The sequence below is a fragment of the Nicotiana tabacum genome, chromosome 18 (assembly GCF_000715075.1).
Source record: "Nicotiana tabacum cultivar K326 chromosome 18, ASM71507v2, whole genome shotgun sequence".
Classification (NCBI taxonomy): domain Eukaryota; kingdom Viridiplantae; phylum Streptophyta; class Magnoliopsida; order Solanales; family Solanaceae; genus Nicotiana; species Nicotiana tabacum.
The window spans coordinates 133,693,396-133,711,527 of record NC_134097.1 but is presented as its reverse complement, the minus strand read 5'-3'; the positions used below and the strand labels follow the sequence as shown (position 1 = coordinate 133,711,527).

The 18,132-nt window shown below is 38.3% G+C and overlaps 2 protein-coding genes across 3 annotated transcripts; both read left to right on the top strand.

The window, feature by feature from the left end:
- The first annotated feature begins 713 nt into the window (after positions 1-713).
- LOC142161678 (exonuclease V, chloroplastic-like) lies at positions 714-7,001 on the top strand. Of its 2 annotated transcripts, none has more exons than XM_075237304.1 (7): positions 714-1,211; positions 2,763-2,867; positions 3,106-3,227; positions 4,346-4,495; positions 4,627-4,780; positions 5,298-5,317; positions 6,246-7,001. In XM_075237304.1, the coding sequence occupies exons 1-7, from the start codon at positions 786-788 to the stop codon at positions 6,475-6,477; spliced, it is 1,209 nt and encodes a 402-aa protein (XP_075093405.1). In that variant the 5' UTR covers positions 714-785; the 3' UTR covers positions 6,478-7,001. The 2 variants fall into 2 exon arrangements, with proteins under 2 accessions (XP_075093405.1, XP_075093404.1); XM_075237303.1 differs by having other exon boundaries at positions 715-1,211; positions 5,298-5,374.
- Positions 6,796-18,019, top strand: LOC107790871 (adenylate kinase isoenzyme 6 homolog). Its single transcript, XM_016612840.2, has 3 exons — positions 6,796-9,058; positions 17,397-17,542; positions 17,637-18,019. Exons 1-3 carry the CDS (start codon positions 8,858-8,860, stop codon positions 17,821-17,823), a joined length of 534 nt encoding a protein of 177 aa, XP_016468326.2. The 5' UTR covers positions 6,796-8,857; the 3' UTR covers positions 17,824-18,019.
- Positions 18,020-18,132: the final 113 nt, after the last annotated feature.

Here is an 18,132-nt window from a genome sequence, read left to right as displayed (position 1 = left end):
ATAAATAAAAAAACATAAATTTAAATTACAAAAAAAAAGTTAAAAAAATGTTTTTTTGTGCGGGGTGGGGGTGGGGGGTGGGGGGGGGGGGAGTGGGTGGTGTAGAAAAACGGAAAAACAGAAATTTGAAATTGCAAAAAAGAAAAAAAAATTAAGGTAAAAAAATATTTTTTTTGGCATGAGGGGTGGGGTGGAGTAGTAGTAGGGTGGGTGGTAACAGAAAAACTTTTTTTTTTTTTGGGAGAGAGGGGGTGGGTTGGTGAGGGTGTGGAAGGTTGAGAAGGAGTTTAGGAAAATATTTTTCCTTCTCTTGATAAGGAAAATGAGTTCATAAGGAAAATGTTTTCCAAAACATTTAAGCCAACCAAACATGAGAAAATTAAAAAACTTCGTACCAAACACACCCGTTGGAATTATTATTAAATTTTGTGATCCTATGCGGTCTGTATATTATACCTTAATCTCTGCAACCAATCTGCCTCGCCATTTTCTCTTCTTACGTTTTTTAAAATACAAATTATTTCTCACTAAAAATACTTTTTTTAAAAAGCGCTTTTCAAAAAAAAAAATACCAAGCTTATTCTACAAGCTTGGCAAAACATGATATTACTATTCGGGATTTAACAAAAAGAGAGAAAGTAAAAAAAAAAAAAAACGGTTAAGTAGTACTCCATTCTTTTTAAATTTAAAATTTAGTTGACCGACTTTCATAAAAACAAGTACTGAATATATTAATTCCAAAAACATGGCTCCGATCCCGTATTCCTGGCGTTCCTAACGGTCACATGCCACGACTCGGTACCAACTCGTCCAAAATGACCGAGTCACAATCACCGAGTCACTTCCCTCCTCCTGAAGAAGAAGAACCAACACAAAACCAGAACACACCATTTCACGTTCCAGTAGAGATCATCAGCGACGAAGAAATGGCGCTAATCGAAGCTGCCTTCGCCGCCACGCGCGCTCTGGTGTCATCTCCACCACGCGCTTCTTCATCGGCTCATTTCCGTGAAAACGTCAGGTCGATTAAGTCAATTACTCTGTTATCAAAACGGAGTATTTCGAGTTGTTCGCAGAGTGATCCGTTTGTGATCGATGTAGAAGATTCTGGAAGGTTAACAAGTAGCCAGAAGAGGAACAGAGTTGTTGATTCGTTGTTGCATCGGTTTCGGAGGAAGAGAGGCTTGTCTGTTACTGATATTACTGCCACAGTATGAATTTTCATTTGTTTTTTTTAATACAATTTGGTTTAGTTTTGTTACAATTTGATGTCATTTTGATGTTGAATTTTGAAAAATCTGTAGTTCTGCTAATGTTTCCTCATCCATTGTTAAGTGGAAAGCGGAATTCAGAATTTCAGCCTGTTTTGTTGCTTTGTACATAATGGTGTTTATCATTATTGGTCGGTCTTACTAGATACCAAGTTTAAGATAGTAATTTGACTTTTACATTATAATTGCATGATAGAGAAATATTAAAGTAATTTGAAAAGTTAATTTGGTAGAGATATTATCACATAAAATTTTAATTTTGAACAGTTCAAGGAATTGAATTTTTCAAAGTTGTGACTGTTTATATAGAAATGAAATTGTGTTAAACATCTTCGGCCGTCCCAAAAAGGTTAGATAAGTTGTGACACGAAGAGTGTTCTTTTAATCAGTTTGCTTTAGTTGTGCTACAATTCAACGGCTTTGATGTTGTAGTTTGACAAAAGCTGTGGTCTTGCTGATGTTTCATTATTTGAGTGCTATTCAATAGTTTGCTATAAGAAAATATCACACCAAATTTTCTAACTTGACTTGTGCAATGAATGAATTATTGAAGCTGTGAAAGTTGTATCGAAATCAAATGGTGCCAAAAAATTTGTGACGTCCTAGAGTAAAAGGAGTGTCAGATAAGTTGGGGGTAAATAGAGTATTTTCTTTTGATCTTTTATTTGGGTTCTTTTCTTGTGATCTTTGGGTAGATAAATATAGGTTGGACATGTTATTTGAATTGTTCCGCAGACAGACTTGAGTATTGAGATGGACCAGGGTGAAGTGACATTACTCATCTGTTTTTTTTTTTTTTTTTTTTAAGTTCTAGGATTTAGTATGATGTTTAGTGCAAAAGATCTGCGTCATTTGAGAATCACTTGGATTTTACATGAGATTGCAAGAATTTTGAATCTAGGTCAGGTCATTTGCACATATATTGCATCGACACGATGCTTTTTCATGGTGACCATTCCGGAATATGTTGGAATTCATTGACCATATGATTCTGGATTTTAATATTCTTCCACTAATAGGAAGGACAGCTGGGCCATTCGTCTCAAATTCAAATTTTCTTTGTGTTCAGTAACAATTTTGATTTTGTTGTTCTTTTGGTCTCAAGAAGCAGATTAGTGTTGTTGAGTGCTAACCAATATGAGTTGCAAGACTTCATAGAAAACAATGATTTAGGCCTTGTATGGCTGAAACTTGTATTACTAATATCTTTTCCTTTGATTTCTCATGCTGTCATTGTGGATCAGTCTGGTTGGTAAGATATGTTACTAGGATAGAACTGCTCAATAATTTTATCTGCTGTGGCATTTTTATTTGAGAAATTTGGCTAGTGTAAAGGAAGTACTTGTTTGAGCCTTTCTGGTGTGAACGTGTTATGCATTGGTTCTGTTATATATTTGTAAGTCATTGTGCTATGTGGGGGCAGATAGTTTTAATCCCTAAAACATGAAGTGTATTGATTACTAGTCCTCATTATCACAAGTCTGCCTTCAGGAATGGTGTGAAAAAAAGATGGAGTATTCTCTTCTCGGTGGCAAGCCCGAAAAGACCAAAGCTATGAAAGCTGGTAGCATTCGTCATGAAGCACTCGAAGAAGAGGTATTCCTTATATATGTTTGAGTGATTAAGGCAGACACACTTTGATATGACAGATATTTTATACTATCCTGTATGTCAGTTTACTGAGAGGATATTACAGAGATAATATCAAGAGTTGTGCAAATACGAACGTATTTATCAGTGCTTACCGTTTTTGTTTTCAAAGTGATTCTTTAGTATATTCTTGTGTTTTAGTTATTGCTCATTCTTACCTTTCCATGATTTTGAGTGTATGCAGGTGATCAAAAGGGTAAAAGTTCATGTTACGTCAGCTGAAGATGTGTGGGCATTGAAGTTCTTGAATTTCATAGTTGGCGCAAACCAACTATTATTTGATGGATTAACACGTGAATTGCCTTTGTAAGTCTCTTTTTAAACTTTTTGTTTGTTCATAATAATTTTTTAATTCCTATAAGTATGACTAGTTGATAATAGTGTTCCACATCAAGAATTTATTTTAAACTAATGATCTTATTTATTTGTGTGTATCTATAAGCATTTAAAAAAGAAAAAGCAGGTCTATATACTTAAGTGTCATATACAGACTTTGTGATCCACTAATGAAAAAGGCCTTGACCCTTTAACATCACATCTGTAACATTTCATCAACTTAAAATTTTTACCTACCAACTAGATTAGTTTGGCGTTATTGCAGACCTAAAATAAATAGATAAATAAGTCTCATATCTAACAGTTTAAACTTTTAGATGAGGTGATCACGCAATTTAACATTATGTCATAGTATGCAAAGGTCTATATGCAAGACTCACTTCTACTCATTTTCAAGAAGAATTTTCACGTGCTTGACCCAAGAAAAAGAGTCAAGCAGTCCCTACGGCACAGCTTATTATAAAAAATAAAAAAAAACTAAATGTGTCTCCTTTTTAATAGTTTAAGCTTTTAGATCAAATAGTTACACCATATAACAGTTGTAATTGGGTTGATAGAAAGATTGCTTCAACGTTATGCAGATAAAATTGCTGAACTCATCTTTAACTGCATGGTTTAGATTAGGGACCCACACGCTGTGGATTTCGTTATTTATTTTCTCTTTAGACTGTAGACCTGGGAAAATAGAGAGTATCAATATATGTTTCACTGGATATTTACATTTCCATTTATTCTTGTCCAGTTGTTTTCCTGTAAAGCACATACAAAACTATATAAGTTAATGCCCATATGAAGTATCTGTCTTTGTCCCTACACGTCGACACCTGTTGACACCATGACCCTATAGGTGTATGTCCTTGCATGCAGTTGTGCATGCACGCAATTCCTTGATGTCCGTCCAAAGGCACTTGTTACTGAATGCATAATCTCACAATAATTCACCTCAAACTTTATCTTTGCACATGACATATTGGATTTTCCTCTTTAACAAGTTCAGTAATTCCTGCATAGTAGGAAAGAAAATTATGAAATATCCTTTATTATATTCATCCTTAAGAGCTTCTGGGCTAATTCATTTGGTTCATCAGAGTAGGTTTTGCTGAAGGTGTTTGGATGGTGGGAATTATTGATGAGATACGAATGCCGAAAGGAGAAAGTGATACATACCCAATGTTAGTCGACACAAAAACACGAGTAAGAGCTAGCCTTCCTGGTGAACCGCAACGGAGGAATGGAAGGTATAGCTTTGCACTTAATGTTGAAAGCTGTCTGATGAGAAGGAGATATGCAACGGAATGAAATTTTCTTATTATTGAAATGTGCTTATGTGTACAAAATCTAATGAACTTGGTGATCCCTTTTTTGGCAGGCTTCAATTAATGTGCTACAAGCATCTGTGGGACAGCTTAGTGGCTGATGAATTCCCCTCCAGACAGTTTTTTGATTTCTTCTCTCTGAATCCGTATCAGATTTTATCCGCTGAAATCAGAGAGAATACTGCTAAATGTGGATTCCCTGCAGAGGTATTACCCAAAGACACTAACTTTTTCAGGATAAAAGTTTATAGTTTCTTATTGTTATGAAAAAGAACAGGAGAAATGGGTACATAATTTGATGTTGTAGGATCTTGAGCCAAGTACCTGAATAAGTTTCCTCATGCCCGTAGAAGATCATGTGCAGGAAGCAGACAACTTTTTTGGTGTCTAGACCAACTCTAAACAATCACTTTCAAGGCACTAAACTTGAGTTCTCTTAAAATTTTACTTCGCCATTTCTTAAAATTTTCTCTTTCTGAGAAGCCGCTTGTCGTGATGATTAATTATACCTGGATAAAAAAATGACAACTTTACTTCGGCGGAAAAGGACTAAAGGATGTGGTTCAGCAGCTTTTACATCGCATCCCAATGGGTGCCTAGTTTACTTAAAAAAGTGTAGCCAGCTTAGTTTTCCTGCTATGGAAATCGTACTGTTGTTTTAGCCTTTGGAAATATTTTGTTGATAGCTTGTTTTTTTTCAGCTTACTCTTTGGTGTCAATGCAGACTCTCACCGATATGTTGAGGTACCTTCGCAATACTTGGAACATGCTTCCACCAGCACATGAGCAACTACTGTTGAGGTGGATTGAAATTTCATATAGTATGCTGATGTTTCACAATTTTCAGATGGTAGAAATAGAGATTTTTCAAGCATCACTGTTTTTTTTTGGATCAACTTCATGAAAATGAATGCATATGCTGCATTCTGGTGTTTCCAACTTTTTCTACCACTATATCCGTGTCGATGTTGCTTTTATTTCTGTTATTGACTTCTTTCTCTGTTTCTCTCGTTTGGCTAGTGAGATGTCTGAAGTTGACCTTCAGAATCATCACCTAAAAACTCCAAATTAAAAAGAGTTTCTTCATCTTTTTAGTTGCTTTCTATGTTCTTTTGTTATAAACATGAAGCCCAGCATGAACTGAATTTTTTTATGGAGGAGATATCAAGGTTGGACTCTCATGAAGAAGTGATCTAAGAGTTGATTATTCGATGACTCTCTAATTTTTTTACCTCTGGAGATAGTCCTCATGTTTCTATGCTTTCACCCAGTTTTCCTATATTTTTCTCTATATTTTCAATTTATACGTTTTTCCTGATTTCTTTAGTTTCATTAATCAATTTTTATAATCAGACAGTTTCATCAGAGGCGGAGCCAGGATTTTAAGTTAGTGGGTTCGGGATTCTAATCCATAAAGTTACTGGATTCTACATTTGATAAATTGATACATATTTAATGAATTTTTTCAGACAAATACAAGGTTTGAACCAAAATTACTGGGTTCAGCCGAACCCGCATCGGACACTCTGGCTCCGCCCCTGAGTTTCATTAGTCAGATTTAATATCCAAACCAAACAGGCTCAAGAAAGTTCATTTGCTGAAGCGTCATCTCATGCATTAGTATAGACCCTTTTATATATTAGAAACTAAATTGTGGATTCTTTCTCTGCAGATATGAATTACAAGAAGATCAATCATTGCTTGGTGAAGATCAGTTTGAGTATGATCTTAACTGGGTAAAGGGCCAAATAAAGTCTTCTTTAGAGGTTTGGCGAGGAGAAAGAGAAGCCAGTTACACCCCCGAAGAGGAGCGCTGGAAATGCAGATCTTGCAAGTTTGCTTCTGAATGTCCAGCCAGCAATTGTGGCTCCCAAGAAGGAAGGACACTGAATGCTAACAGCTAAGTTTTGCAAGATAAGTTTCCAACTAGATCCTTAATAAATTGAGAATATGTTCTGCGCACTGATAGTGTAAAGGAATTTTACACTACCAGATTAAATTGACCGATATAACATGTGACTCACCGTATCAAGCCGGATAGGTAACATGGAGAATATTACTATGCCGTAACTAGTTAAATTGCATTGATAGTGTAAAAATTCTTTACACTATCGGTGAATAGAATTTAAAGTCTAAACAAATTCGGGTACACAATTGTGTTCAAAGAAGCTAGCAGTTTTTAATACTCCTAGCTGTAGGTAGATGCTGAATCTGAAAATTCATTGTTGTACCAATTCTTGTTTTTCGCATTGCAAGTTTATTCGTTTTTCTTGTAATTATTATTGAGCCTGAACTTGTCCCTTCAGAGACATCCGATAAAATTGCTGAGCCTGAACTCGGTTTCGTTTTGTAATGTCAAAGGTATTGAGATGACAACTGTGTTTGATATACGCAGGACTGTTGATGAAGCAGCCAATTCTTAATTTAATGTATTAGTCATTTGGTTTACTATCTAGTTATGCGCAGATATATAATGTAGTGATTGTTTATGTAGTGAATATTAATACAAAAATTATTTACAGTGAATTATAAGAGAGATTGTTAAGGGGGTGAATAATAATACATGGGTTGTTGTATACAACAACATACCCGGTATTATCCTACACCGTGGGATTTGGGGAGGGTAATGTGTACCCAAATCTTATCCCTACCTCGTTGAGGTCATGGATTGTTGTATAGGGATTGATTAATTTATTATGCATGAATTATAGTGCAAGAATTGTTATATAGTAAATAACAATCAATTTATTGCTAATACAAGCTGTGGCGGAGCTACAACATGTAGATAGGTTAATCTTTTTTATTTATGTATATGTTGAATTCCTTTGACTTTTTTCGGTTTACTTCTTTATATATGGACCCCATAATGAAAAAGTTAGCTCTGCCATTGAATATAAGTCATGTGCTTTATACTTTGACCACTCTTAACGAAAAAGCTGGCTAAGCCACTGATCACATCTTATCACGCAGAAGATAACATAAAATTAAGTATAAGTTAAGTTAAATTAAGTATAAGTTATATTGCTGGAAAACACTATAAGTTATATTGGAATTAGTAGTACATTATTTGTTTTAGGTATTAAATTTTGAATAATTTATGTAGACCATTATTCTCCTAATAATTTATGCGGAGTTCAATACCGAAAATAGACACAATACTATCATTTACATATACTGCCTTCATTCACTTTTACTTGTCAAGTATTCTAAAAATAGATTTTTACTTTTACTTGTCACTTTTAGCATATCAAGAGAAGACAATTTCTTTTTTCTGTTATACCCACAATATTAATTACTCTTTTCAAATTATTTTCTCAAATTTATTAAAAATATACATCAATTAATATGGGTATCAAGGTAAATTATGCATCTCATTTATTATTTCTTAACAACTTGTTTGGATGGTTGTTACCTATTGTATTTGTATCATATTGTTACTTTAAATGCAGTGTTTGTATTGATTGTTACTTAAATTTTATTGTATCGTACTGTTAAATCCATCGTTACGTTACGATGAAATGTGCCACTTTATGCAACGATCGACTTGGTGTGGTCGCATCGTTACCTTGTCTTTTTCTCTCAATCTCACCCTTCATTATTATTAAATAATTTTATTTTATCATTTACCCTACCTTTTTATATATCGTATCATAATTTATTTTATAATTTGCAAGTTTATTCATCATATTACTGGTGCGTGATACCATGAAACGGTAGTAAAACGACACAATCTATCCAAACATTATATTCATCAAGCGATATAGTACAATACAATACGATACGACACATTATAAAATAGTATGTAACAACTATCCAAACAAGCTGTAAGGGGTGTGCATAGTCCATCGTGGACAAGTAAAAATGACCGGAAGGAATATATATACACACACTTCCTCTGTCTCAATTTACCTTTTAATCTGTCCGTAAATGGCATATTTTTATATATAAAAATAATTTAACTTTTAAATTTTTATTTTACCTCTTAATGAGATGATTCATGGCCCCAAAATCTTTCATGAACCATATTTCTTTCTTATATTCCGTATATAATTAAACAATCTCACCTAAAATTGGGATGGAAGAAGTACTAATTATACAAGATATTCTAATAACATAACTTTACCAGGAGATTAAATTTTTGTATGCTTAAAACCAAACAACCCTTTAAAAAGTTTACATTAAATAGGAGCAGCAAATAAGTATATTCTGCTTGTATACACCACTAGATAATTGAGTTACTGACCAAAACGTGTTTCCCAACTTTCAGTAGGCGCAGTAATCACCATGGCGCAAAATAGCAGCGGCAGAAGAAGACCTAACATAATGATTACCAGAACGCCCGGCACTGGAAAAACGATGACGTCGTCTGCTCTGGCGGAGGTGACGCAGCTCCGGCACATCAACGTCGGCGACCTGGTTAAAGAGAAGAAATTGCACGACGGATGGGACGACACTCTCGACTGTTATGTCATCAACGAAGACCTCGTAAGTCTTAAACATTGAAAATACAATACCCTAACTCTTAATTCCGGAATAAAAAAATGCGGGATTCTATGTTTGACTTTGATTTCATGTCAATAGGAGAATAAAAATGTAAAAGAATCAGATTTAAGGTGTTAAGAGGAAACGAGGTATGCTTAAAGTCACATTGAGGGAGTTGTCTCGAAAGGCTTTAAGTTCTTTATTTTTTTGAAGAATTAGTGATAGAAACAACACAATGGAATAAAAGATCTAATTGAGTTGCGCTTAAGGCATAATATGTTGATTTGTTTGCTTTAGGTCCAACGTTAAGGATATTATTAGTTGTTTGGAGACATGGCGTACACAAAATTTCTCGTAAGCAGTGTTCGCTATTTAAAGAAATAAATGAACAATCCAATATAATGATATCATATACTAAAATAATACAGTTTTAAGTCCTACTAATAAAGTACATTACTATAACTCTTCTCAGTGAGTGTTATTTACTCTTTTGGAATGGACTTATAATATACCAATTGAAAATAATACTTAATACTTCTTTTTGTACGTAAGAACCAAACATCATCACTAAAAGATTCTTCAAATACTTAGCTTTTGTTGACACCTAGACCCTAGATCCAACAGCCAACAACCAACAATGCTCAAAAATTAAAAAACACACAGATATATAAGACTAAGGTTCGAACCCACGATGTCCATAATTATTTTAGGCGCTTAACCCTATGAGCTAAGCCTTCCTTTTTGACAAGCAATGTCATTTCAATTGATTTATTAGTTATTTTATTTCTGCATACTAATCAAATATATATATTTAGCAATATTTTCCGACGAAGCGGTGTCGGATGACACCGCTTATGCTAGGGTGGATCCACCCCTGGATGGAGATTTATTTAAGTAGAAATTATAGAGGTAGTCATTATTGTTTTAAGTTTTGAGCTGCTTGTAGTTGGTTCCAAACTGTAAACCAAAAAATAATCATAATATATGTTTGTTCTGATGAATTGAATTGAATATTGAAAATGACTAAGAGTGTCTTGTAACATCAATGAAAAAGTTCTTAAACTATTCGTGATTATTTATAATATTAAAATAGGTCATCTGGAGGCGTATCCCATTTTACCTGGATCCCATATCAAAAGTTATGCCGTTTCATCTTTTCCCGGAAAACCAGTTTTCGCGGTCTAAACTTTCTTGATTTATGAGCAGTTTTTGATAACTTATAGTGCGTCCTATTGGTTGTAGGGAATGATATGGTGGTTTTAACTTGGCATTTATTTAAGCTATAATTGGTTTCAAAGTAGAAAACTTTCATTAATGGAGTATATATCATTATCCCTTTGGAACAGATGGTCCAATTTAAGTTATGGTGGCTGTTTCTTAACACATACTAAAGGGGAAAATTAATGTGACGTCCTACCTTCTCTCTCTACATACAGTTGCTCTCAGGCACACTCCTCGAGGAGCCTGAGAACCCGGAATCCTGAGTTTCTACAAACACCATCGGAGAGCCACTAGTGACGCGAGCCTATCCCTGAAAACAACTCCGGCAACGACCCTCACACGCGCCGCCAAGCTCCGGCGAGCCCTCCACCACGCGCCGGCGCGTGAGTCAATTCTGGGCCAGATTTCAACTTTTTTCTTTTGGACAACCTCTTCGTCCCCTTATTCCGACCCCACCCATCCATGAAGTTTTAGATTTCGACCACGTCTCTTTTTTCTGGCGATGGGAAGCATTTTTCCGGCCAATTTTCAATCACTTTTCAGTCAGTTGCCAAACAAACTTCTTTCTCCTTCTTCTTAAGATTGCAGAATTCCTTCCCTTCCTTCATTATGTTTTTCACTCGCTCTGACTGTCGATTTCTCTAACCTTTGAGGTTTTTCCGGACAGATCTCACCACTTCTTTTTTTTGGGACAACAACATCTAGAATATGATGGATTATACATAGAGAAACTCATACTTCTCTCTAGAATCTAGAAAACTAGAAAACATGAGTTTCATCAAAGCTACCTTTTGGCCAGCCCTAGAACTTGGGGGAAGATGCCATCGAAAGCTTGACGTAGGGCAAGAGCCGCACTTCTCGCTATCTGAGGAGCACACTCTCAGGCGCAAGGGCTTCTTGAAATCTTGTCTGATTGGGTCTTGCTCCAAATGGGTTGGTTCTCCAGAGGATGTTAGGAACTGGGCAGCAAGGGCATGGAATGACAAGGACGGGCTGAAAATATCACAACTGGGGGACACACAATATCTCTTTCGTTTTGTCGATGAGTCTCAAGCTTCAGAAATTCTTGTAAGAGGAAACAGGTGGTTTAATGGGAACTTCTTAAAGCTAGACAGATGGGTGGAGCACGATGAGTGTCTAGACCCTCGTTTCACCAGCGAATCATTGGTGGTCAACATGGTGGGTCTCCCGGTACATCTTTGGTGTCTTGACTTATTCAAGAAGATTGGAAAAATCTGTGGGGTTTTTATTGATGTCGCTTGCATCTTACACGATCTCTCGCGAGTGAGGATTGTGGTGAGGAGAGGGGGCAAAATCCCTATCTCCACTGTGGTGGAAGATGGCTACTTGAGTTATAGGGTTTGGTTGAGCCCTGAACTTCGCCCAATTTTTATGCCTGAGATAGTGGCGGAAGAAAAGGGAAGGTCAAATAAAAGGGATGAGAGGGGAAATCAGTCTTTGAGGGGAGGGGAGGGCTCACCGGATCAGTGGACTAAGCCAGAATCAGACGTTAGATCGAGAAGAGAAGGGTGATATGATTTTAGGAGAAGAAGACAAAATTTCAACAGGAGGGAAAGATGTGAATGAGTTAGTGATGCGAGCTGGAAAGGTGGAATGGGCCGGTCATCTTCCAATTATCCTAGGGCCAGGCAAGTTTTCAGCAAGTATAGGCATGGGCCTCCTCACATGGGCCCAACAACTTTTCCTAATTCTATTAGAATTGACCCTAAGGGGCCTAGATTATTTCAAGCTGCGTCTGTCAAAGCTCCTAAGCATATGGGAACAATCGTTCTTCCTTCTTCTGCCAATGGTGCTACACACAGTGGCATTTCTGCACCGAGCTCTAGTGACCTTCCCCCTTCTTCGATGGACGCCGCTTTAGGGGTGGCATTGGCTATAGATGGTGTTGTTATTCCACGGCCTCCCGCCTCTGATGGACCCAGCTCCATCGCCCCCTCATCTGCTCCTGAGCTTAGTTGTGTTGAGACTACACTTCAAGCTTCTTCTTCCTCTGGGAAGATTGTTGAGCATGCCCCATCTGATGTTAGTGCCGGACCAGTATTTCCAGTTAAGATGCTGCCAAGGGCTCCATGCTCTCCTTCTTCCTGCTACCCTATTGGTGTTTCTGGTCATTCCTGTAGCAGCGGGGTGCTAATTTCAGAGATTGATACCTCTCAAGAAAATGGCGAGATCCTTTCGGCACCTAAAGTTCATATTGCTAGCAATGCTATGGCTTTGTATTCCTCCGGTAGGGGCAAGGAAAGGGTACATATAGAAGACACCTGTCCAATCTCGTCACGGATTGGAGGAAAGGATATGTTTTTCTGGATGGAGGATAAACTATTAAACTTTGAGAAGTTTCTAGGTGTTTCTTTTGAAGGGAAGGAATATAGGGTGTTAAAACTGTTGAGGGAGATTGAGCAAAAATCTTGTTATGATGGTACAGGGAGGGAGTTGGGTCAAGGTGTTAAGCAAAATAATTTAGGGGATGTAGTGGTGTACCAGAGAAGGGGCCGGGTGTGTGACAAGGAGGAAGGGAGCTCAGTTAGAGGGGGTGGGGAGAAGGGGGATATTGTTTCTTATGGAAGTTAAGATTCTTTCATGGAATGTGAGAGGGATGAATGACCCAAAGAAAAGGGCCATCATCAAAGTGAGAGTTAGAGAGTAGGGTGCTAACCTAGTTTGCTTTCAGGAGACAAAATGGAAGTTTTGTCGGATGTGATTGTGAGGAGTGTTTGGGAGGTAGTTGGGTAAAATATGACTGGATTCCAGCTGCGGGAAGTGCCGGGGGCATTATTCTAATGTGGAATGATAGAAGCTTGGAGGTAAAGCAGATTAAGAAGGGAGTTTTTTCTTTAGCAGCTCTTGTCAATGATAGAGTGAGTGAGGTGGAGTGGGGAGTGTACGGACCGGTAGGAGAAGAGTCCAAGGTATTTTTCTAGGAGGAACTAGCTAATATGATGGGGGAATGGGACATTCCATGGGTTCTGGGGGGAGACTTTAACACTATTAGATTTCCAGAGGAGAGATTAGGGTGTAGTATAATTTCGAGGGCGATGGAGGAGTTTTCTGACTTCATCAATGATCACTTTCTCATTGATCTTCCTCTGTCAGGGGAAAGGTTTACTTGGGCTAGGGCGGAGGATTCCAACTCAAGGTCTAGACTTGATAGATTTCTCATATCGCCCTCCTGGGATGAGCTGGTGTGGAACGTGCTGCAGATTCCTTTACCTAGGCTGACTTCGGATCATTTGCCTATCTTGCTAGATGTATGCAGAGGGAAGGGGGTGCTGCTCCCTTCCAATTTGAGAACATGTGGTTGAATGTGCCAGGATTTGGTGACAAGGTGAAAGAATGGTGGACAAGCTACACGGTATCAGGGACACCTTCATTCCACCTTTCGAAGAAACTTAAATTGCTTAAGGGAGATATTATTAGGTGGAATAAGGAGGTTTTTGGGAAGGTAGAGGTTAAAATGAGGGAGCTTATGCATGAATTGGGGGATCTAGAGAGAATGGAAGGGGCGAGGGAGTTAGATGAATCTGGGAAAGAGAGATTAGGGAGGTTAAGAGGGAAATAGTCGAGTTAGCAATAGCTGAGGAGATTAGTTGGCAGCAAAAATCGAGGGCGCTATGGTTAAAGGAAGGGGATTCGAATACCAAATTTTTCCACAGGGTGGCGGTTGCAAATCGAATGAGAAACTTCATCGAGTCCTTAGTTGTGGATGGGGTGAGGATTGAGGGAGAGTAGGAGTTAAAATGGGCGATAGTAGGGTTTTATGAGAACTTATACAAAGAGGAAGTTAGTTGGAGGTCGACTTTGGGGGGAATAGAGTTCAACACATAGGGGAGGGAGACAGTGAGTGGATAGAAAGGGCTTTCGAGGAGGAGGTGCACGAGGTTGTGTCGAGTTGTGCTGGTGATAAGGCCCCCGACCCTGATGGTTTCTCCTTGGCCTTCTTCCAGCTTTGTTGGGACACCATCAAGGGGAGTTGATGGAAGCCATTGAATACTTCCATGTGAATGGTGTTTTCGAAAGAAGTATCAATGCTTCTTTTATTACTATTGTGCCTAAGAAAGAAAGTGCATCTTGTATATGTGACTACATGCCTATTAGTCTCGTGGGGAGCATTTACAAGATTATTTCTAAAGTGTTTTCTAATAGACTCAAGAAGGTTCTTGACGTGTCTGTTTCGTCCTCCCAGAATGCGTTTGTAGACTGGATGCCGCTTTGGTGGCAAATGAACTTGTAGACTCCAGAAGGAAAAATAGAGATCCCGGCTTACTATGCAAGTTAGACCTTGAGAAGGCTTTCGACCATGTCAATTGGGAGTTCCTGGATTTCATTATGATGCGGATGAGGTTGGGGCAAGATGGAGGGGATGGATCAAGTTCTGCATTTTCTCAGTCAGATTATGTGTCCTGGTTAATGGTAGCCCATGTGGTTTCTTTGGCAGCTCCAGGGGTCTCAAGCAAGGAGACCCCCTATCCCCCATGCTATTCATTCTAGTAATGGATGCTTTGAGTAAAATGATGGATCGTGCGGCGGGCGGAGACTTCTTGAGAGGATTCTCAGCTCCGATCAGGATGCCCAGTGCCCGAAGAATCTCTCATTTACTTTTTGCAGATGACACCCTGGTTTTCTGTGATGCCGATATGGATCAGTTGACCTACCTGAAGCTGGTCCTGCAGTGGTTTCAGATAGTATCAGGTCTCAAAATCAACCTCGGCAAGTGTGAGATTTTCCCGGTGGGTGAAGTTGCTAACATTGATGCTTTGTCTTATGTTGTCAGATGTAAGGTGGGCTCCCTTCCCACTACTTACCTGGGTCTCCCATTAGGCGCTTCGCATAAAGATACTACGGTTTGGAATCCAGTGATTGAAAGGGTTGAAAAAAGATTAGCAGGCCAACAGAAACGGTACTTGTCAAAAGGCGGAAAGGAAGTGCTCATTAAAAGCACTTTATCGAGTATGCCAACCTATTACTTGTCCCTGTTTCAAGCTCCTGTGAGCATCACAGAAAAACTGGAGCGGCTTCAAAGGAATTTTCTTTGGGATGCAGCGGATGGAACTAGAAAGTATCATCTAGTGAATTGGCAGACAGTCACTTCCCCAAAGAAGTGGGGTGGACTTGGAGTGAAAAATCTTAGGATATTCAACAAAGCTTTGTTGGGGAAGTGGATGTGGAGATTCGGGGTAGAAGAGCGTGCTCTATGGAGGGAGGTCATAGTAGAAAAGTACGATTTCACGGGAGGGGGTTGGAGGACCAAGGCAATCACAACACCTTTCGGGTGTGGCATGTGGAGGAGCATCATGAAGAATTGAGAATCCTTCAGTGACAACATCTCTTATAGGGTGGGATATGGAAAGAGAATCAGCTTTTGGAATCATAGGTGGTGTGGAGAGGATACTCTGAGGGTCTCCTTCCCCCACGTCTTTAGAGTTTCAAACCAGAAGGAATTGATGGTCCAACAGATTCGTAAGGAGCATGAAGGGGGAGAAGTATGGGACCTCTCATTTAGAAGGAACATGCAAGATTGAGAGATTGTGGAGATCCAAGATTTATTGACACTGCTATATGGGCAAGACAGGCCTCAACCATCTTGTGATTCTTGGAGATGGGGTTTGTGTGGCGATGGTTTGTTCAGCGTAAAGTCCTTTTACCAGAGTATGTTGGTGAGAGAGGAGGTCTCTTTTCCATACTCCTCGATCTGGATTCCTAAGGCGCCCACGAAGGTGTGCTTTTTTGCATGGCTAGCGGCGAGGGGATGATTTTGACTGCTGAGAATCTTCGAAAGAGGAGAATTACACTTGTTAGTTGGTGCTATATGTGTAAAAGCTCAGGGAAGAAGTTGATCATCTTTTGTTGCATTGCCCTGTGTACTAGGCTTTGTGGAGGGCGATCCTGAACCTTTTTGGTATTCAATGGGTGATGCCAAGAACTGTAAAGGAAATGCTATATAGCTGGGCCGGTTTCCGTAGAAGAAGAAAGCAAAAGGCGTGGAAGTTCGCCCCGTTAGCTCTCATGTAGATAGTTTGGGGGGAGAGAAATAGGAGAGCTTTTGAGGGGATTGAGTCTCCTTTTTCACATCTTAAGAATAGTTTTTTATCTTTGATCGCTTTTTGGTGCACTCATATAGCCACTATTTGTATAGAAGATTGAGCGTCTTTTGTAGAGAATCATGTTCTGATATAAATTCTCTACTTTTTGGTATACTTCTTGTATACGGGAGTTTCTCTCCCTTTTGATTAATACAATTTACCTTATCAAAAAAAAATGGTGGTTGTTTCTTCTTCATTGCCTCCTTTTGGTCCTTTGATGCTGTAAAGGTATTTGGGGTAGTGCCCCCAAATATCATCAAAGATAATTGGTCGGAGGGAGGTGCAGAAACCCTCTGACAAACTAAGGAGATGATATCTGAATGTGGGATAAACAATGATAATTGAAATTTAGCAATAGAAAATGCGAATTCACTTGATAGGATTAACAAATGTAAGGCGCTTTTTGTTGGGACTGCAGTGCATTGGAATGAAGTTCTCATTTTCTTAATACGTCCGTTTTTGGCTTATAACTTTCCTATATGGTTTGCATCCCAAATGCTTCTTTCTATGTTATGATGTTCACTAAAGAGAAAGGATAAGGTATATAAGAGGTTTTTTGTCAAAGAATAAGAAGAGAGATCTTTTCTGCTGTTACTAACGCAAATTGAGCCTTTGCATGCCACATTGCAGCTAATTTGTCGATGTTTTTTCCTATCTGCACTCATCAACACTTGCAAAATGTAGATTAGCAATTTGTCAAATTTTGGTCTTTTAAACTAAGCAAACCACTATTTCCTATTCAACTGATAGGAAATCAAAGGAACGCTCTTTGCTGATAGCGAATTAGCTAGTGGATGAATTTATTTTCAAAATATATGGTTAGCTAGTATTGTCACTGTTGAAGAGAGACTCAAAATTGCACTTTTCATCTGTGATGATTGCTTTGGGTTTTTAATTGATTGTGTAAATTGATGCACAAAAAGCTACTTGCCATCTCTGAAAAGGGTGAAGTCAAATTTCCTACAATCGATGATGAAGAAATTTGTGCTATTCTAAATTTCATGGCGTCGCTGCTGTAGGTATGTGATGACCTTGAGGACATGATGGAACAAGGCGGAAATATTGTTGATCATCATGGCTGTGATTTCTTCCCTGAACGTTGGTTCGATAAAGTGGTGGTGCTCCAAACTGACAATACTGTCTTGTATGATAGATTGAGTAGGAGGTAATCTATCAATTGACTTCCTTTTTCTTTTCTCATCCATGCCTCTGTAATGTTGCTCACTCAGATCTGTTCTTGACTTGCTTGATTGTACCAGAGGCTACACAGGTCAAAAGCTCTCCAATAATATCGAATGCGAAATATTTCAAATTTTGCTGGAGGAGGCAAAGGAGAGTTATCCAGAGGATATTGTGGCGTCACTAAGAAGTGATTCTGTTGAGGATATTGGCAAAAATGTGGAGATACTGTCCAATTGGATTAGTAGTTGGAGCCCTGTCTCATGATTAAGATATCACAAATGTGTCTTCTATTGCATGTTTGATTATTGTACTCAAATGATATTCTATAGTGGTTTTGGCTGTTTGTGAGGTACCCTTCTTTCATATAAACAGAAATTCTGTAGAAATGCACCAATGTGCTTTCCAAAACATTAATCATTGCGGACTAAAGCTTTTTGGGAAAGGTTTATTTGTGTTATACTAGAGGACCTTCGCAGTTTATGATTATAAGAGTAACTGGGGAAGTTGATGATCTTACAACTACTGGGAACTCTAGTACTTGCCGTACCGCAGCACAAAAACAAATGAATATAG

Bases quoted from the DNA above. Each gene is read 5' to 3' on its own strand.
- LOC142161678 (XM_075237303.1), top strand. From the start codon at position 786: ATGCCACGACTCGGTACCAACTCGTCCAAAATGACCGAGTCACAATCA. The intron at 2,868-3,105 runs GTATTCCTTATA...GAGTGTATGCAG, and splicing joins ATGAAGCACTCGAAGAAGAG to GTGATCAAAAGGGTAAAAGT. The intron at 4,781-5,297 runs GTATTACCCAAA...GTGTCAATGCAG, and splicing joins AATGTGGATTCCCTGCAGAG to ACTCTCACCGATATGTTGAG.
- LOC107790871 (XM_016612840.2), top strand. From the start codon at position 8,858: ATGGCGCAAAATAGCAGCGGCAGAAGAAGACCTAACATAATGATTACC. The intron at 9,059-17,396 runs GTAAGTCTTAAA...TCGCTGCTGTAG, and splicing joins ATGTCATCAACGAAGACCTC to GTATGTGATGACCTTGAGGA. The intron at 17,543-17,636 runs GTAATCTATCAA...TGATTGTACCAG, and splicing joins TATGATAGATTGAGTAGGAG to AGGCTACACAGGTCAAAAGC.